Genomic DNA, 21776 nt, shown 5'->3' on the forward strand with positions numbered 1-21776 from the left:
CGACTTTTTTCTCGAAATTTTACGCATTTTTTCTCGAAATTTAACGAGTTTTTTCTCGAAATTTAACAACTTTAATCTCGAGATGGTTTTATTTTTTTATTATCGCCTCTCCCTAATCCTCTTCCGTAAATGGTAGTGTGCATACTGCATGCTCCAGAAATTATGAATATAGTCTTTGTGTTGTAAAGATACGCTCAAATAACAGTAGCGTAAGTCAGGTGTTGTTGAAATGCAAATAAGTGCTTGTGTTGCCCGAGTAAACGTTTGATTTTTGATTCATTAAAACAAGGTATCATTTTATGTAGCTGGAGGTCAACATGAATTACGTTTTGTTTGATAAATGGTAGTTATAACAATACATCATTTGTTTATCACCAGGGGGCCTTAGATAATAGGAGCTGCCAGTTCCCAATTTAGTGTTTAATAAAGTGTTTAAAACACTTCAGATGTTCTTCACAACAATGCTGTCACAAAGACAATGTTTAGTTACATTTTATTGTTAATTACACATTTTAACATGAGGAAATGTTTCCAAATTCCTTAAAAATAACATCTCTTTGGAACAATGAATATAATGAATACTTTCACATGGTAGATATTTGACCAGAGAACAAGATCTCGCTAACGAGAGTTTCCTTGGAAAACACTAAACAGTTGTGTGTGTATGTATGCGTGTATCAGAAAAACAAAGAGCGATAAGTAACTCAACTGTGAGGCTCTTTATATGTTGTTATGAATATAGGCCTACAGAAAATGTATGTATAAACAGAACCACCTTGCTTTGACAATCAACATGAGGCACTGGGTCACCTGACCTAACCAACTTTCTCTAAACCAATCAGCATACAGCACTGTGAAGGCGCAACAATATATAGCGGCATTCCTTTCAATACAAATCTAGAGAAATGCTCAGCTTGAAACTGTATAGACACTGTTGGCATTCTCTCTTTACTCATTTCTATAGCTTGATCAGTTTGATTGAGAGAGCAGAGATCACAGGTTTGCACAATGGTTCTCCTGGCTTCAGGTGTGTGTGCGCTTGTATCAGGTGCTGGCCGTCCACCGTTCCATCTGTGTGGCGAACTGCAGGACGAAGCTGATGTCGGGCCGCTGGTCGGGATCTGGGTTGATACACATGCTGACCAGATCTCTGAACTGAAACATATACAAGGTGTGTAGTTTACAAAAGATTGCATACTTTCCTACTATATAGCAGCTGAAAAACAGTATGTGACGTCCAAAGTAGTACGCCTGAATTCAAAAGACTCATAAATGAAGTAGGCAAAAAGTACCCGGATGACCTACTACTTCTGGCGAGATTCTGAAGTGTACATACTATAGACGCTTTACTATCCAATGAGGCCACGGGAGAGGATTTGTGAAGGGCGGTGACGCAACTGACACTGGCAACATGGAGAATGTAGTATGTCTGGATTACATTCATACTACACACATTCACACTATATAGAACAAGGGTTTTCAAACCTGTCCTGGAGGAACCCCAGCACTGCACATTTTGTGTCTCCCTCATCTAACACACCTGATTCAAGTCATCAGTAGAGTCAGCCAGACCTGAAGTGGGTGTGTCAAGACAGGGAGACATACAAAATGTGCCGTTTTGAAAAACCCTCATATAGAACATACTTTTTTAGCGCTCACAAAGTGCTTATTCAAAATAAGTACCTACTCAACGGAGAATGTGATTTCAGACATAGCCAGTGACTTTGTATCTTCATGCTATGATTGTTAAGATGTGCTGTTACAAAATCTAGTAAGCTGACTACCTACAGGTACTGGTTATATAATTAGAATATCATCAAAAAGTTCATTTTTTTATTGTAAATTATTTTTAAAAATGAAACTTTCATATATTCTAGATTCCCTACATGTAAAGTAAAACATTTCAAAAGTTTTTTTTATTAAAATTAGATGATTAGAGCGTACAGCTAATGAAAGTCCTGAGCCTTCAGATAGTGCCTGACTTTGCACTTGATAAAACACAATGGACCAACACCAGCAGACGTCATGGCCCCCCAAATCATTACTAACTTCAGAAACTTCCTACTAGACTTCAAGCAGCTTGGATTCTGTGCCTCTCCAGTCTTCCTTCAGACTCTGGGACCATGATTTCAACATGAAATGCAAAATTTACTTTTATCTGAAAAGAGGACTTTCGACCACTGTTCACTGTCCAGTTCTTTTTCTCCTTAGCCCAGGTAAAATGCTTCTGACGTTGTTTCTGTTTCAGAAGTGGCTTGGTAGTCCTTTTCCTGAAGATGTCTGAGTGTGGTGGCTCTTGATGCGCTGACTCCGGCTTCATTTGACTCATTGTGAAGCTCTCCCAAGTGTCTGAATCGACTTTACTTGACAGTATTCTCAAGCTTGCGGTCATCCCTGTTGCTTGTGCACCTTTGCCTACCCAATTTCTTCCTTCTAGTCAACTTTGCATTTAATATGCTTTGATACATCACTCTGTAAACAGCCACCACATTCAGTAATGACCTTCTGTGACTTACTCTCTTTGTGGAGGGTGTCAATGATTGTCTCCTGGACCATTGCTAAGTCAGCAGTCTTCCCCATTAGTGTGGTTTCAAAGAACAAGAGATACCCGGAATTTATACTGTAGGGATGGTCATTTAATTAAACTCAAATGTAAATATTCTAATATTTTGAGATACTGGATTTCAGACTTTCATTAGCTGTACGCTCTAATCAACAAATAAAAAAAAAAAAAAAAAAAAACTTTTGAAATGTTTTACTTTACATGTAGGGAATGTAGAATATATGAAAGTTTCATTTTTTTAAATAATTTAAAATAAAAAAAATGAACCTTTTCACGATATTCTAATTATATGACCAGCACCTGTATACAGCATCTTCAGGCATCATAGCATTTCTATGTTTGAAAGTTTGGAGTCAGTAAAATTCGAAAAAAGAAAAATGACATTTACATTGTTACAAAACATAAAGGCTGTTCTTGTGAACTTTATAATCATCAAAGAATCATGAAAAAGTGTATCAGAATTTCCACAAAAATATTAAGCAGCAAGTCAGCATATTAGAATGATTTCTGAAGGATCATGTGACACTGAAGACTGGAGTAATGATGCTGATAATTCAGCTTTGATCACAGGAATAAATTACATTTTAAAATATATTAAAGTAGAAAATTGTTATTTTAAAAGGTAATAATATTCCACAATATTACTATTTTTACTGTGTTTTTGATCAAACAAATGCAGCCTTGGTGAGCAGAAGAAACTTCTTTCAAAAACATTATAAAATATTACCAACTCCAAACTTTCTTTTTTGTTTTTTTCCTTTCTGCTATAAAGCACTTTGGCTAAATTTCACATGCTAAACAAATGGCATTAAAATATTGAATTAATTGCATGCTTTAATGCATTGCCTTAACCCTACAACTATTTAATTCAGCACTATGATGTAACAATATAAAATTGCTCTAATTGAAATTTCACCCAATATTTGGGCATTATGTGATTTTGTGCTCATTGGAGTATTGAGCTGTCAGAGAACAAAGGCATGTAAGATCCAGTTCACAGAAAGCGGTTTAGCTTTTAAAAACACGAGACGCAGGTCAGTGGATACGTGTTTTTATTTTGTTGTTTTAAAGTTGAACTTCTTTTAACTTGGGCGCCGTGTTTTTAGAATGCCATTTCACGAGTTCACATATCCCTATAATTAAATAGAGTAAAGTTATGCGTATTTGGCGTGCTGTCCGGGGAGAGGGCTCCGAGCTCGGAATTTTGGCCCGAACCCAGAGTACTTCCCCCGGTGTGGTAAAAGTAGATGGAACTATAAGTAAGGAGATGGGGTGGAGGAGGGATGCTGATAAACTCTCAGATGAACAGAAGTCAGTCTGCTGAATTTATACCTTTTGACATTGGTTGAGTTGATTAATTGAATGCTCTCCACCTGTGCTAATTAGGTTAATTATCTGAACTTGCTCCTCCCGAATTTTGTTAATAAACAAGATGCGCAAGATACTGCAAAAGACAAGAGAAGCGAGTGCAACGGTTAAAGATGTCCATCTGTTTACATTGAAAAACAATGGAAAAGTAGTGCAGTGGAATGGAAAAACATGCTTTGTGTGAATAGCCCCTAAATGTGTGTGTTGTACCTTCTGTGAGTAATGCTCTGATGGGAGAGGTGGGTAATCACACTGTTCAATCTTTTGGCACAATGAGAGCAGGTTCATCTTGTCGCTGTAGAAGGGGCTGTGTAGAGCTGCCATCTGACAGAGACAGAAATATCTTTCATGACATCCTTTAAAGGAAATGATCAGTCTCTTTCTGGTGTCCTCGCTAGTATTGTCGGAAAGATGCCAGGCTTACTACTTGACAGTCACACTATCACACTAGCTTCATGTTAACCCTTGTGGCTCAACATTCAAAAAAAGATTGTATTTCAACACTTAATCTGGTGCAATGTCTTGCTCTGTAGACTTTGATTGCAAGTGCATTAGTGTAAAAAAGTTTGTTTTGTTTGTTTATTCAAATTAAGGGACAAATAAAAAAAAACGTATTGGTAATCAACAGTATGCAACAACTTGAGCTAGATTTTACTGGTAAAACTATACACAAACTTAACATAATATGCAAACAATCCATATATATAGAAATACCTTGCATTAGATTTATTTAAGAAATTTCTGTTTTATAATGTTACAAAGCATTTCTGTTTCAAATAAAAAAAAAATATATATTTTGAAGAAATCCTGAAAAAAATTTATCATGGTTTTCACACTAATATTAAACTGTTTTCAACATTGATAATACTAAGAAATGTTTCTTGTGCAGCAAATCAGCATCTTAGAATGATTTCTGAAGGATCACGTGACACTGAAAGACTAGATTAATGCTGAAAATTCAGCTTGGCATCACAGGAATAAATTACATTTTAAAATATATTTATATAGAAAACAGTTCTTTTAAATTGTTATAATATTTCACAATATTACTAAATTTACTGTATTTTTGATCAATTAAATGCAGCCTGGGTGAGTATAAGAGACATTATATGTGTATAGAATACATATGTGTTTGTATACCTCATACAGCAAGCAGCCCAGGGACCAGATGTCTGATTTGAAGTTGTATCCGTTTTCATGAATCCTCTCGGGAGACATGTAATATGGAGTTCCAACTGGGAAGGACACAGATACACAATAAGCAAGTTTACACATTAAGCACATTTGTGTATTTAGAGAGTATATTGTATTGTCAGGACTGGTTCTGTTATTTCAGTCAATGTGTATGCATGAATTGTGTTTATTTGAGGGTTTGTGTGGATGGCCAGTGGTACCAAGAGAGTGTGCAGCAGTGGTTTTGGAGCTAAAGTATCGGCCTAGTCCAAGGTCACCCAGTTTGACCTCTCCAGTAGCTGTGATGAAGACGTTGGCTGGTTTTATATCTGATACACACACAAACATTGGCAGGAGTACAAAAGAAATAGGGTCACATCAATGAAAGAAATCATGCGTGTCTCTTTTAGAAAGACAGTTTGTGCGTTTACCTCGATGCATGACCCTGCGGGAGTGCATGTGTTCCAGCGCGCTGCAGAGCTGCACAAAATACTTCCATATCGTTCGTTCAGGAATCAACCTCCGCTTCTTCTTAAAATACTACACACATGCCAAGGTTATTATCATTAACCAAAACTAAAACCATAAAAAACATTTTCATTAACTGAAATAAAATTAAACAAACTTTTAAAAAAATAAAAGGAATGTTGCCTAAATTTAAGATGAAGTACTAAAATAAGTAAAACTAAAACATAATAAAAAACTATATAGAACGTATTAACTAATACAAATGTCAAAACACAATTAAATTACTAAAACTTTAACTAAAATTGAAATGAAAACAGACAATATAAAAATGAAATCTAATTTAAAATATTAACAAACACTATAATAGTATATCAATGGTATTAAAGGGGACCTATTATAACCTTTTCTTGATTTTGAGTTTGGGGTCTACTAGAACATGTTTTCATGCTTTGAATGTTCAAAAAAACACATGATTTTGGTGCCATCGAACGTTTTTTTTACAAGATGTAATATAAGTCTAAGGTGTCCCCTGAATGTGTCTGTGAAGTTTCAGCTCAAAATACCCCAGAGATTTTTTAAATTATGTTTTTAACTGCCTATTTTGGGGCATCATTAAATATGAGCAGATTTATGCTGTGCGGCCCCTTTAAATCTCGTGCTCTCCACCCACAGAGCTCGCGCTTGCCTTAAACAGTGCCTAAACAAAGTTTACACAACTAATATAACCCTCAAATGGATCTTTACAAAGTGTTCGTCATGCATGCGTCGGATTATGTGAGTATTGTATACTGTTATATTGTTTACGTTTGATTCTGAATGAGTTTGAGGCTGTGGCTAACGGCTAATGCTACACTGTTGGAGAGATTTCTGAAATCTCACACCCCTTATCAATCTTCAACACACTATTAAGGTTCTTTCACACTTTCATGATGTAACACGGGTAGAAGTTTCATTTCGCTTTATTTCGGGCTAAGCAAAAGTGCGCATTGGGGTGCATATGAGCCGCTTACGAGCACCCATCTGAAACCTAAAAATGACAAAAGGAACAACCTGCTGTCTTGTGCAAATGCACATAAACCTTGCCCCCTTTTTTGCATATAACTTGGGCAGGAATTATTTAAATGCGGAATATTGTGACATGTACATTCCTGGAAGAAAACTCAAGACTACAATGAAGGCATTTCAGGGAGTTCAGAAACAGAGCACACTGATATAGAGAATAACTTCCTTTGATTGACATTGTGTTTTGTAACATTGCAGATGATTTTTCATGCTCAAACAGCAACACTAAAGAAAGTTGAACATGTAAAAAAGCATAACAGAACCCCTTTAAAATAACACTGATACTTGCACATTCAATTTTTAAAGGTGCCCTAGATTCAAAAATTGAATTTACCTCAGCATAGTTGAATAACAAGAGTTCAGTACATGTAAATGACATACAGTGAGTCTCAAACTCCATTGTTTCCTCCTTCTTATATAAATCTAATTTGTTTAAAAGACCTCCGAAGAAGAGGCGAATCTCAACATAACACCGACTGTTACGTAACAGTCGGGATCATTAATATGTACGCCCAATATTTGCATATGCCAGCCCATGTTCCCAACATTATGAAAGGCATTACACAAGGGCAGCCAGTATTAACGTCTGGATCTGTGCACAGCAGAATCATCAGACTAGGTAAGCAAGCAAGGACAATGGCGAAAAATGGCAGATGGAGCAATAATAACTGACATGATCCATGATATCATGATATTTTTAGTGATATTTGTAAACTGTCTTTCTAAATGTTTCGTTAGCATGTTGCTAATGTACTGTTAAATGTGGTTAAAGTTACCATCGTTTCTTACTGTATTCACGGAGACAAGAGCCGTTGTTATTTTCATTATTAAACACTTGCAGTCTGTATAATTCATAAACACAACTTCATTCTTTATAAATCTCTCCAACAGTGTGGCATTAGCCGTTAGCCACGGATCACAGCCTCAAATTCATTCAGAATCAAATGTAAACATCCAAATAAATACAATACTCACATAATCCGACGTATGCATGCAGTATGCATGACGAACACTTTGTAAAGATCCATTTTGAGGGTTTTATTAGCTGTGTGAACTTTGTTTAGGCACTGTTTAAGGCAAGCGTGAGCTCCATGGGTGGAGAGCGCGCGATTTAAAGGGGCCGCAACCTGAATCGGCGCATTTCTAATTATGCCCCAAAATAGGCAGTTAAAAAAATTTATTAAAAAAAATCTATGGGGTATTTTGAGCTGAAACTACTCTCTGCTGTCTCACACAATGACATCTCTGTCCTGTGTTGGCCACCGTAGCTTCTCTATATTGCAATTCGCAACCTCACCGCTAGATGGCGCTAAAATTTACACAGTTCATGTATCAAATGAGACTGACCGTAATCATCTGGGACAGGTCACCAGCACCTGCTAACTCCAGAACGATATTAAGCTCGTTGTCTTCAATAAATGAGGCCAGATACTTTATAACATTTGGATGGTTCAGTTGCTGCAATTACAGAATGAAAACGTAATATATCACAAACTGTCATATGTCATATAGAGATACATGCATGAGTTAAAAAAAAATAATAAAAAAAATGCTACTAACCTTTAACAAGTCGATCTCTTTAATGCAGTCCTGCCGGGCTTTGGCATCCATCATTTCAAAGATCTGAGGAAACATCTTAATATTACAACATACACCTAAATGTGCACCGGTTTAAAATCGCTTGAGGCGCACTTCTGAGAAATCTTGTTTTCATCTAGAAGAGGATTCTGTTTTCAAAAATGTTGAATGAACCGCGATTTAAGATGTTGACAGATTTAACTGTCTGTCAATCTGTCAACATCTTAAACGGTTCTTTCAACCATCTTGAAAACAGATTCCACTACTAGATGAAAACAAGATTTCTCAGAAGTTCACATGAAATTGCTCAGGATTTTGAAGATCTAGGCTATGATTGCAATGGAATGCTGGTATACTACTTACTGTGCACAGTATATACTGGTTACTGCTAACTATTTCTTAAAAATACTAAATAAAAACAGTATACAAAATGTAAAGATAAAAGTAGAATTTCGCACTGTCACATGACCTCATTTACATTGCATGTTTAATTTAATGTGACATAAATATACATTTTTATATATTTACTTATATTAATTTGCATTTTTAATCCAATTTTGCGTTAAACAAAAAACACTTTTAGTGATTAAATGGTGTATCAAGAAAGAAATACAAATTATGCATGCTTCATTGGTCACATGACCACTACATTGAATTTTTAATTTAATTTATGATTATTTATAATTTATACTTTTTATAATTATCATATTATTTTATATTAAATTGCATTTTAATCCAATTTTGTGTAAAAATGTCTTAACTTTTGGTGATTAAGATCTTAAAATTCATGCTGGTTCATAAATATAGTTCATTATATATACTCCTTATATTAATTATATTATACACTGCCTGGCCCCAAAAAATAAATAAATAAAATGGATCGCTGTTTAGATTTTAATAGGCAAAAGCTTAAGAGTCTATGGTGTGGCCCAGATCCGGCCCACATCTGGTACAAGTGGATTACATGCGGATCAGATGTGGGCCGGCTCTGGGCCGACACTATGTTGCTGTCGGGGATTGGATCATTATTGCAGTGATTATTATGTTTCTAGCATGTTATATGTTTGGCAACAGTTCTTCTAACTAGGGCTAGGGCGATTAATCGTATACAAAATAAAAGTTTGAGTTTGCATAATGTATGTGTGAGTACAGTGTGTAATTAATATGTATATATAAATACATACAAATTAATGTATATATTTAAGAGAAATATGTTATGTACAAAATATTTTTATTTATGTATAATATAAATTATATTAAATATACTTTTAAATATTTCTCAAATATATACATGAATGTATTTGTATTTATACATACATAATAATCGCACACAGTACACCCACATATATTATGCAAACTCCAACTTTTATTTTGTATGCGATTAATCGCGATTAATCGTTTGACAGCCCTACTTCTAACCCTTATTGATGGAGTGTGTAGCTTTTCATTTCTTAAACAACCATGTAAGAAGACACATCATGGCCATATTCCAGGATTGATGCACCTCTTGATGGAAATAAATTTTGTGATGTTATTTCCATCAAGAGGTGCATCAATTTTTGGTCAAGATCTTGTATTAACAATGCAAGAGGTGAGCACTCTGTAAAGTCTCCTCCAGCACATCACAAAGACTTTCAATGAATTTAAGGTCAGGACTCAGAGGTGCCAATTCATGTGTGAAATGATTCTTCATCCTCCCTCCCAACCATTCTTACACAGTATTGAGCCTGATGAATCTTGGCTTTGTCATCCTGGAATAAGGCCATGATGTGTCTTCCAACATGGTTGTTTAAGAAATGAAAAGCCATAATGATCTAATCATAGACTCTTTAGCATTTGCCTATTTAAATCTAAACAGCGTTTTTTTTTTTTGGCCGGGCAGTGTATTATTATATGATATTAGCAGTGTATTATTATATTATTATACATTTGAATCCAATTTTGTTAACCTTTGATGATTCATTGGTGAGTCAAGGAAAAGATTTTGTGTAAACATCTGATTAAATGTTGAGTAACAAATGGTAAAATTCGTTCTTGGTTCATTTGTCACACTGGCAATGTAAGGTTTAAGTCAAGCGTATTGCATGATGGGATTCTCAATTCCACACAGTTTAACTGGCTATACATTGCACTTTTTTTCAAATGTAATAGATCATCTAGGAATACTATGCATACAGAGGATTTAGGCATTGTGCTTAGTATACATGCTGCAAAATGCAATTTCAATTTATGTAAATGTTCACCTGTACTTTCTTTAGGGCCACTTGCCGGTTGTTCAGTAGACACGTGGCTCTATAAACCTCGCTGAACTGACCACGACCAATCTTTTTCTCAATGAGGAAGTTGGACAGATCCGAATAGTATTCATATCCATATCCATAATCTTCCTGTAGCACAAACAGAAGAGCATGGTGCAAGCAATGCTAAAGTCATGGATTCGTTTCCCAGGGATATCAAGAACTGATAAAATGTGTACCAAGTTGCTTTGTATAAAAGCATCTGCCATATGTATAAATGTACATGTAAAATGTAATAGCACGTTCCCCTTAGTGACAGATAGAGGAACAGAAAGAGACAGTGTTAAGTGAGAGTCAGAGTAGCGTGATAATGTCAGTATTATTGGATTGATGATTCATAAAAGCTTCTGTCTGCCGTTGATGAGTGTAATAACAGCGCATGCCACGTGAGCCCAGGCCTGTGCCAGCAGCTGCACACGTGGGCGGTGTGTGTCTGTGTGTGTGGTCAGACCTGGTCGTTCTGTACTGGCACTGTGTAATTTTTATTCAGATCTTGAAGGCTGTTCTGCTCCATAATGACATTCCAGACCTACAGGCAAAAACAAAGGGCATGGAGTCAATCAAAAGACAGGCATTCGCAATGTCTGCTTTATCAAACAGGTTGTTTCATTTCCAGATGGCTGCTTTGTTTAATTGCAGTTTTTCAGTAACGATGAAAAACAATCCTGAACCATTCAAACAAAGGCTGAGATCAAACAAGCAGCTGTCAGTGCTTCAAAACAGCAGTGAATTAACTGCTAATTTGAGGTGCTTGCTAAGATTACATCTGCTCATATTTAGGAAAAGGGATTTGAAGAAACCCTGAACATTAAGTATGGAATTTTGTGGTATAAAACGCACAGCATGTTTTGTGCTATGGAGATGATTGATACCTAAACTTAAATGTTTAGACATTTACAATTACAATTAACGCCCAGCAGAGGAAAAGCAGAACATCACACAAACTTACACTGACAGAGATAGCTGAGCCATATTAGCCTTTTGATGACATTCAACAGATATTTTTATTTATTTATTTACACAATATTGAGGTAATCAAACTTTGGGGTTGGTAAGATTCTTTTAATGATTTGCTTCATTTATTTGATCAGAAATATAGTAAAAACTGTAATATTGTGAAATATTGCTACAATTTAAAGTTGCCCAAGAACTTTTTTTTTAAAAGATGTAATATAAGTCTAAGGTGTCCCCTGAATGTGTCTGTGAAGTTTCAGCTCAAAATACCCCCTAGATTTTTTTAATTCATTTTTTAACTGTCTATTTTGGGGCATCATTAGAAATGAGCCGATTCAGGGTGTGTAATCTCGTGCCCTTTAAATCTCACGCCCCAAGAGCTCGCGCTTGCCTTAAACAACATAAAAAAAGTTCAAACAGCTAATATAACCCTCAAAATGGATCTTTACAAAGTGTTCGTCATGCAGCACGTCTAATCGCGTAAGTACAGTGTTTATTTTGATGTTTACATTGATTCTGAATGAGTTTGAGGCTATGCTCCGAGGCTAACGGCTAATGCTACACTATTGGAGAGATTTATAAAGAATGAAGTTGTGTTTATGCATTATACAGACTGCAAGTGTTTAAAAATGAAAATAGCGATGGCTCTCTTGTCTCCGTGAATACAGTAAGAAACGATGGTAACTTTAACCACATTTAACAGTACATTAGCAACATGCTAACGAAACATTTAGAAAGACAATTTACAAATATCACTAACAATATCATGCTATCATGGATCATGTCATTTATTATTGCTCCATCAGCCATTTTTCGCTGTTGTCCTTCCTTGCTTACCTAGTCTGATGATTCAGCTGTGCACAGATCCAGACGTTCTGCCCTTGTCTAATGCCTTTCATAATGTTGGGAACATGGGCTGGCATATGCAAATATTGGGGGCGTACATATTAATGATCCCGACTGTTACGTAACAGTCGGTGTTATGTTGAGATTCGCCTGTTCTTCGGAGGTCTTTTAAACAAATGAGATTTATATAAGGAGGAAGAAACAATGGAGTTTGAAACTCACTGTATGTCCTTTCCATGTACTGAACTCTTGTTATTCAACTATGCCGAGGAAAATTCAGTTTTTGAATCTAAGGCACCTTTAAAATAACGGTTTTCCATTTTAATATTTTTTTAAAATGTAATGTATTCCTGTGATGCAGCTGAATTTTCAGCATCATTACTCCAGTCTTCAGTGTCACATGGTCCTTCAGATAAAAAAAAAAACTGTACTGACCCCAAAACATTTGAACAGTATAATCTTGTTTTTTAATCAGAGGAACGTCCATTTCAATCAGACAGCCAACTGTTATTAAAAATAAGTAGATTCAAAATGTTTACTGCAAGTAAAATGCAGAGCAAAATTTTATTTTTTACAAAATAAACGTAGTGTTTAAAGTGTTTTTTGCTCTATTGGACTTTATTTTCAAGCGTTCAAGTCACTCGCACATGTGCTGTTGTATGCACACCATCCGCGTGGTCACAAAATTTGGGCTGCACATGGTGGACGAGGTGTGCGGAAGTCCATGGACCCTCCTAATGACGAAAATTATGTCAGACTGTCATGGAATATGGACGGTCATGATATACTTTAGCTTTAGTGTCACTAACCATGAATCAAACAAGTATTCAATTATATAATTTTATATTACGTTACACATTTTTTTCAGTTCATGATTTCTTATTTTTCTCATAAGTACCAATAAGAAGAAGGAAATAATTTTGATGATAACATGCACAATCATTTACACAAATTCTTCTAGTCTCTTATTTCACAAAAAGATTATTTCACAAACACCCACAATTAAAATACTGAGGGAATTTCTTTAAAAATTTTAGGTACTACGTGTGGGACACATTAAGATCAAAATATAAAAGCACTGACGCATGTAGTGTTTGACTTCTAGAGATGTGCAGAGATACACATTCCACTTTTTTTTTTATCCTGATAGTGTTTCTGATATCTGATGCAATTGCATCTGGTGCATTTAAAAAAAAAATTTTTTCCTCAGCTTGACAGTAACAACCATGCCTAACAGACTGGGTCGGTATTGTCTGCCTGCTAACTGACATGTTTAAAAAAGGGACAGTTTAGGTGTCAAGTACAGATCCAGGTATCAGATTGGTGTAACCTGAGAAAAATTAGAAAAGAATACATTGCAAGTATGCTGCAGAACCATATGAACAGTTATTATCTGCAGGAGGGTGTGTAGTCTTCGGGGCACATGATCTCTTCCACACTGTTTGACATGACATGTACAAACAAGTCCTGTTTTATTTTAAACAAACTCCAGACAAACCTACTGACACACATTCACAAAAGCACACAAACACAAATTGCGGTCCTTGTAATATTTTGTTGCTACGAGGCATAATATAGAGTAATTAGCAGAATGAGCGTGTTAGCGAATGAGCAATCATGTTTTTAATGTGCATATGAGCATCTACTTCAGTATTATGAACAACCTTTATACATATTTTTGAAAGAGACACTTTACAAGGGTGAAATCGCAATATCCAGTAGGCTATGTGTGTTAGAGTGTATATGAAAGTAGATCACCACAAAGAATGTGAACAAACACACATATACACATATATATATATATATATATATATATATATATATATATATATATATATATATATATATATATATATATATATATATATATATATATACAGGGGCGGAGCCAGACATTGTAAACATCCTGGGCTTAGCCCAAATCAATATTTGTCCAATGACATTTTAATTTTCTGTTAACAGCTTTACTGACATGAAAGAAGCTTTTGTTGTAGTACTGTTGTTCAGAAAATGTACATTATTTGGCACTGTAATTTGTAAAAGTTTGTTGGGTATACCTCCTCTAGGGGGGTCCGGGGGCATGCCCCCCCCAGAAGAAAATTTTGTCCATTTTAAGGTTAAATGCATCAATCTGGTGCACTTTGAGAGCTCAAAAACTTAAAAGCTTAAGCCCATACAGTGTGCACATTGAACAAAGAAACAGCATTGACTTGTACCTGGACATTAAAGAGGGCTCAAACATCTTTATAGTTGTGATATAAAGTCTCAGTCTACATTGTTTTTGGATGCCAAATTATTTATTTAATATTATATAATTATTCATGACAGCGATTTCCATATATTGTAACACATGCACTCTAAAATAAATGACAATTTTATTAGTTACTAACTTTACACAACAGTATAGGGAAATTACAACACTTTTGTACTAATTTCTTTTTAAAAGATAAATCCTTGAGCTTTAATTTTGATCACCAGCTGATCGCGTGCGCAAATTTTGCTGTTTTATAAAGGCACAAAGCCATATCACGGTTTCGATTTTAGTTCGCTGGTAAAATACAACTTAGAGACCATTTAAGCTTTGTATGTTTTAAATTAAATTTTATGATGAAATGGTGGTGGCGGCACAGGGTCATTGGGAAACACTGAATGAATGTTTAGCTGACAAATGTGCTAAAGTTGTAATATCAGCTGTTATATCCTATCCAACCGGACCGAACGAGGGTACGAATACTGTAGAAAAGCGATATTGAACTGTTTAACATATTTTAATAGAGAAAAATTAGAAAAAAATATATTTTGAGAGCACTGTTAAGAAAGCTCAAACCTGAAAGATTCGGGGCTTTTGGGAAAACATTCGGGGCTCCAGCCCCCTTAGCCCACCCCTAGCGCCGCCCCTGCATATATATATATATATATATATATATATATATATATATATATATATATATATATATATATATATATACACACACACACACACACACACACCCGCCCACTTTATTAGGTACACCTTTTCAACTGCTCGTTAATGCAAATATCTAATCAGCCAAACCCATGGCAGCAACTGAGCATCAGAATGGTAAAGAAATGTGATTTAAGTGACTTTAACATGGTTGTTAGTGCCAGACAGGCTGTTCTGGGTATTTCAGAAACTGCTGATCTACTGGGATTTACAGAGAATGATCCGAAAAAGAGAAAATATCCAGTGAGTGGCAGTTCTGTGGGCAAAAATGCCTTGTTAATGCCAGAGGTCAGAGGAGAATGACCAGACTGGTTCAAGCTGGACACAGTATCTCAAATAAGCACTCGTTACTAGGGCTGGGAGAATAAATCGATTCATTTCGATTCGTGGTCGATTCTGAGATTTTCCAAATGCATCGCATTTCTCTCTTGAATTGATTCTGAGCTTAATTTTTAATAGCAGATGGCACTCTAGGCTAGTTTTTAACTGCACTCTCAAATGCTCACGAAGAAGAGCGCTTGTATACTTCGGCTATGTACTTGCAGAATGCTTTTATGACGCTAGATTAATGAAAACAGCCCACTGCAAACACCTTTGTAATTCGCTTCAACCTTTTTGAACTTTATGAATGATTATTTTATAGAAGGTTCAAATGGTGTGTAAGGAATTGGAAGAGAGCAGAGTAAGGCTGTTTCTAAAGGCCAGAACACACCAAGCTGACGCCGACGAACTAGTGGCAAGGAAAGCAGACTGTGGGGTTGGCTCACGTCGGCAGCGTCTGTGTCCAAAGTTGGCCTGACACACCAAACCAACGCTAAACAGCCGACGACCAAGTAGAATGTCCGTTCTGCGCCTGCGTGAGATGAAATGCCTTTCCGTCCCAGCAGGTGGCAGTATCTGATCAGCCAATCAGAATGATCAGATGGCCCGACGAGCTCCGACGCCGATTCAACGTTTCGAAACGGCCGAAAAAAAGCCGATGAGGACCAACTTCAACTTTTTTTCGGATGCTGTAACGGTCGTGATATGACGTCGCGGTCTACAGCGTCTTTTTTATAAACATGAATTCAACACATAACTTAAAGTAATACATTTAAAATGTAAAAATACAGAACCTACTCGACTTTACTGCAAAAATATAATTATTTTAATTCAGCCAAGAGGTCATGCCGTGACGAATCGATCTTCTACTTGGTCGCACGTCTTCACGTGATGCGAATTCGCAGGTCAGAATTCACCAAACTTGAACTTTGGAACGCAGCGAAATGCGAAATTTTTCGCACGAGCTTGCGTTTCCGGTCTGACGCATTCGCATGCGTTTGAATGGAAGTCAATGGAACGAAAAGTGCAGTGTGACCGCACCTTGGGTAGGTTGACGAAGAAAAACTGCCCGACAGCCGAGTCGGCTTGGTGTGTTCCTGCCTTAAAGCATGCAGTGCCATCTGCTGTTAAAAAAACTAAGCTTAGAATCGATTTGAGAATCATTTCTTGATTCGCGATTCAACTACTTATTATCCCAGCCCTACTCATTACACTCGAGGTCTGCAGAAGAGCATCTCTGAACACATCCAACCTTGAAGCAGATGGTTCTACAGCAGCAGAAGACACACCAGTGCCACTCCTGTCAGCTAAGAACAGGAAACTGAGGCTACACTTCAAACTGACTCACCAAAATGGGTCAATAAGAAGATTGGAAAAAACGTTGCCTTGTCTGATGAGTCTTAATTTCTGCGGCAACATTCAGATGGTAGAGTCAGAATTTGGCGTAAACAACATAGATGCATAGATCCATCCTGCCTTGTATCAACGGTTCAGGCTGCTGGTGATGCAATGGTGTGGGGTATCATTTATTTGCATACTTTGGGCCCCTTTAGTACCAACAGAGCAGAGTTTAAATGCCACAGCCTGCCTTGTTGCTGAACATGTCCAACCCTTTATAACCACTATGTACCCATCTTCTGATGGCTACTTCCAGCAGGATAACGCACCATGTCACAAAGCTCAAATCATCTCAAACTGGTTTCTTGAACGTGACAATGAGTTCACTATACTCAAATTGCCTCCACAGTCACCAGATCTCAATCCAATAGAGCACCATTGGGACGTTGAGGAACAGGAGATTCGTATCATGGATGTGCAGCCTACAAATCTGAAGCAACTGCATGATGCCGTCATGACAATATGGACCAAAATGGTTCCAGCATCTTGTTGAATCCATGCCATAAAGAATTAAAGCTGTACTGAAGGCAAAAGGGGCTCAAACCCAGTACTAGCAAGGTGTACCTAATAAAGTGGCCAGTGAGTGTTTATTTATAATTCCAATGAACTTTGATTTCTCATCATCCATTACTGGAAAACCAGTGCAAATTAGTTAGAAAAGACTGAAGGACCCTGTAAACTGAGTATAGTTGTGTTGCTACTATTGAAATATCTCACACTACACAGCACATATCTGTCTTGTTCAAAGAAATAAAAAATGAACAAGTTATTTCCTGCTCCCATAAAATAGGGAAAAGAAGAAAAGGAAAAAACAATGAAAGAGAGATTCTGTGGAGGGGAAGGAGGCGGCGGTCCTGTACCAATTTCCTTCCATTCATGTGAAGAAAAATGCAGAGGAAGAATTCTATCCTACCATTTGCAACAGTGCCACTCTTCTCTGACACACACACACACCAGAACATTTTAACAAAGACACGCATCTGGATGTGCAACACACACCACACACCACATGTGTTAAGTGTGCTTTCGGTTTGTATTTTCAGATGGGTTAGAGGACGAGGTAATTCACAATTTTCTTAGAAACCCGAGAATACTTCGAATACTTAGAAACCCGACAAGCGTTTTCTTCTTACTTCTATTTACACAGAAATTATATCACAAGGGCTATGTTTAAAATTTGATATTAAAAACTCTGCTCTTTCATAAGTGTATAGTATGTACATAGTGTCTAGTTTGTGACTTTTCTGTATGAGAAAATGTTTAGTATACACTGTACGATAAATACACTAAAAATATATTAAACTTTTTTTTTTTTTAAGTAAAATTGCTAGAGTAATAACCTGTTAACTGGGTAATTTCCATGAAATCAAAATTGAGAATTCTAATTTTTTTAAATGGAATATTGCAGTATTTATTCTAAATGACTCATTTGTGTACATCATTATCATAATCTTTAATCAAAATAACTTCCCCTCCCTCTTGCAGTGACATCTCTTCTCTTCTCTGATGACATGTTTACTGGCGCAAGGGCGGGGCAACCTGTCACTCACATGAGATCCACCAATAGCAAACCGCAATCATCCAATCAATTCCCAATGGACAAAATCAAGTCCCACCCTATACTTGTTAGAGAAGCCATTTTTTAGTGTCATTTGTGTTACCCTGATGGTGTTTTGTCGACCAACACAAACTTATGTTAATTCATAACTAATTTATGTTTTGATAAATTGGTGACTAATTCATATCAATTTGTAAAAATTCATACGAAATCGCCACTTCATTAAAAATAGTTAGGCCTACGTTTTTCAAAAAATCATATGTTTCGGTAAAATTCACATCGTACAAATTCATAAGAAATCAGAACCTTATGAAATGGTTACATTTTTCAAAAAAAAAAAAAAAGGTTATCACACAATTAACATGTATGGATTCATACGAAATATATATATATATTATATATTTTATATATATATTTTTTTTAAATGATGTTTTCATTCAATTCACATTGTACAATTTTTTTTACAGTGAATTTCGGCAACCACAACTGATGTTTCTTTTTTTTTTCTTTTACAGTAAAATTAACAGGATATATTTTTAGGGTATAGATAGATAGCTAGATAAATAGCTAGACAGCTAGATAAATAGATAGATACTAGATAGCTAGCTAGCTAGCTAGATAGATAGATACTTCATTGTCAGGATTAAGGATAACAGATTTAAGATTGGTGGTGGTCTTGAGGAAGTGACCTGCGCAAGTTTGAGCAGTCTATCTTCCTCTAACTCAACTGAGTCATGTGCTTGTGTTTCCGCTAGATCAAATGCTACAGATCTAACAACTCTGTCTCAAAAGCAAAAACCCCCGACACATCCACAATCTCACTTCCAAAAACCCCTGAGCATGCACAGAAACCCACACAAACGTCTGATAAAAAAAGAGACCTGCATGACAATATAATATGGTTTGGTGAAAGAAGCCCGCATTACTACTGCATAGTTATCCGTCACAAAAACCAACATGTTTGACTTGTTTGGCACTGATCTTCTGTGCCTCGATGAAAACAACAAAATGTACAGTTAATTTATGAAGTGATCAATCACATGCATATATTCAATGCAACCATAAATAATACATTTGTATAGTCTAACATCTTGACATTAAGATGAAACACTGCAAAAACTTGACCTGATGTGACTAGTTTATTGTAAATTGGCTGTGTATCAATTTTAACCTAAAATCTTATGAAACAATGTTCAATATCGCATTTGAAAATATAAAAGATTTGTATTTATTTATATAAAATATAAATAGATTTTTTTTATCATTATGAACAATTAAAAAAGTATAAACATCTTTTGTTTTACTGTAAGAGCAGTTACTGAATGCCTAATTTTTATTTATCTATTTAAAAATATTTTATGTTAAATATTTATTACATAAATATTTAATTACTGTTCATTGCTAGCGTGCAGTGTTTTTTGTTTAACATGTTGCCTGTAATTGTCATCTTGTATGAGTCATCTTAATAAAAAGGGAGAAAAACGCTACTTTGTGTCCAAAAACACGTGAATGGATACAAACAAACAGAGTGTGTGGGCGGAGTCAAACTGCAGCTTTTCCTTATAAAAAACAAGCGCTATGTAATACCATCATACAAATAACTGAACATTAAAAGCGACTTATTACCATCATAAATGAACCATGATCGCATGCAAGTGTTGATTCAGAGCTGTAAGTTATATTTGCAAATATAATCGAAGTTACAGTGTGAAGGTGGTGGGTGTTCCCGTTAAACTAGAGGAGCATTTCAATGTTTCCTTTATACTTGCTCATTTCCCTTACACAACATTTACACTGTGATATGATTGTTTTAGGTTCATTAAAGCTTCTGGAAAGATATGAATGAGCGGAACTAGGCCCTAATACGAAGAAAAACAGATGCATGAACTTTCAAAACAGATCTATTTTCCGCGCAAGAGCAGTAGACGTGAACTAAAGCATATGCAATATTCGCACTGCCTGTTTTGCGTCGTTTCGTGTCAGTTTAATCCAAAGGAACGAAATAGCACTGTGTTCGTTTAGATTCTCTGTCTTTTTCACTGCACTACAGCGACATTGTGCACCACAAGAATAATTTGGTGCAATATTTCTCTTCTACATGAACACGTTGTGCAACTAACACCTTATCGCGAGGCGCGCGAGCGTCACGAGCATCGTGTTTTTAATAAATTGGGTTAAAAGTCACGCAGTAGTTCCACTTACCTCTCCACAGCTGTGTCTGATACATTTACAGGGCTGAAAAATGTTGCGAAGCCCCTTTGGTCAGTTTCCAGACTCACTAATGTCACGGGCCACGCAAGTTTGAGTCACACCCCGCGCATCACATGGCTGTGATCTGTGACTGCAGTAAAACACTCGTGTCCTTCACTTTCTGCCTATGAGACCCCAAGGGGGAAAATGTCATTCGAATTTTTAACAATAATAAGTAGTCCAATAATTATTTCATGGTTTTATTTTTTACTTTATTTAAAATTATCACAAAAATAATAATTTAAGTAGTTCAATAATAGCTCATTTTATTTCTTACATTATTTTAATTTAAATGTGACAATTCTATCACAATAATAATCATAATCTTATGAAAAAAGTTCATGTAAAACACCCAATTACGTTTTATCCCATTTGAAAATAGAAAATATTTGTATTTATTTATATAAAATATAAATAAAATAATTAGATTTTTTTTATCAATATGAACAAGTAAAAAAAGTATAAAACTTTTTTTTGTAAGTATAAAAAGTATAAAAACATTTATTGTAAGAGCAGTTATTGAATGCCTCATTTTTATCTTTTTAAAAATATTTTATGTATATTTTTATTACATAAATATTTAATTTATAAAATGTTTATTTAAAGGAACACTCCACTTTTTTTGAAAATAGGCTCATTTTTCAACTCCCCTAAAATTAAACACTTGAGTTTCACCGTTTTCGAATCCATTCAGACGATACGACTTTTAGCATAGCTTAGCATAGTTCATTGAATCTGATTAGACCGTTAGCATCTCGCTCAAAAATGACCAAAGAGTTTCAATATTTTTCCTATTTAAAACTTGACTCTTCTGTAGTTACGTTGTGTACTAAGACCGACGGAAAATGAAAAGTTGTGATTTTCTAGGTTGATATGGCTAGGAACTATACTCTCATTCCGGCATAATAATCAAGGAACTTTGCTGCCGTACCATGGATGCTATGCTAAGCTATGCTAAAAGTGGTACCGCCAGAC

At 35.8% G+C, this 21776-nt stretch overlaps 1 protein-coding gene across 1 annotated transcript; it reads right to left on the reverse strand.

Moving 5' to 3' along the window:
- Nucleotides 1-476: 476 nt before the first annotated feature.
- nek6 (NIMA-related kinase 6) lies at nucleotides 477-20908 on the reverse strand. The gene is made up of 10 exons (XM_048166302.1): nucleotides 20754-20908; nucleotides 10961-11038; nucleotides 10456-10599; nucleotides 8195-8257; nucleotides 7982-8092; nucleotides 5536-5644; nucleotides 5326-5433; nucleotides 5072-5166; nucleotides 4142-4255; nucleotides 477-1155 (listed from the first exon to the last, which is right to left on the reverse strand). Exons 2-10 carry the CDS (start codon nucleotides 11021-11023, stop codon nucleotides 1045-1047), a joined length of 918 nt encoding a protein of 305 aa, XP_048022259.1. The 5' UTR covers nucleotides 11024-11038; nucleotides 20754-20908; the 3' UTR covers nucleotides 477-1044.
- Between the last annotated feature and the right edge of the window lie 868 nt (nucleotides 20909-21776).

The sequence above is a fragment of the Megalobrama amblycephala genome, linkage group LG18 (assembly GCF_018812025.1).
Source record: "Megalobrama amblycephala isolate DHTTF-2021 linkage group LG18, ASM1881202v1, whole genome shotgun sequence".
Taxonomy (NCBI): Eukaryota; Metazoa; Chordata; class Actinopteri; order Cypriniformes; family Xenocyprididae; genus Megalobrama; species Megalobrama amblycephala.

Excerpts from the sequence above, each read along its gene's own strand:
- nek6 (XM_048166302.1), bottom strand. The coding sequence starts at position 11,023 with ATGGAGCAGAACAGCCTTCAAGATCTGAATAAAAATTACACAGTGCCA. Across the intron at positions 5,434-5,535 it reads CCGCAGGGTCATGCATCGAG|ATATAAAACCAGCCAACGTC; the intron begins GTAAACGCACAA and ends TGTGTGTATCAG. Across the intron at positions 1,156-4,141 it reads CAGAGCATTACTCACAGAAG|TTCAGAGATCTGGTCAGCAT; the intron begins GTACAACACACA and ends TATATGTTTCAG.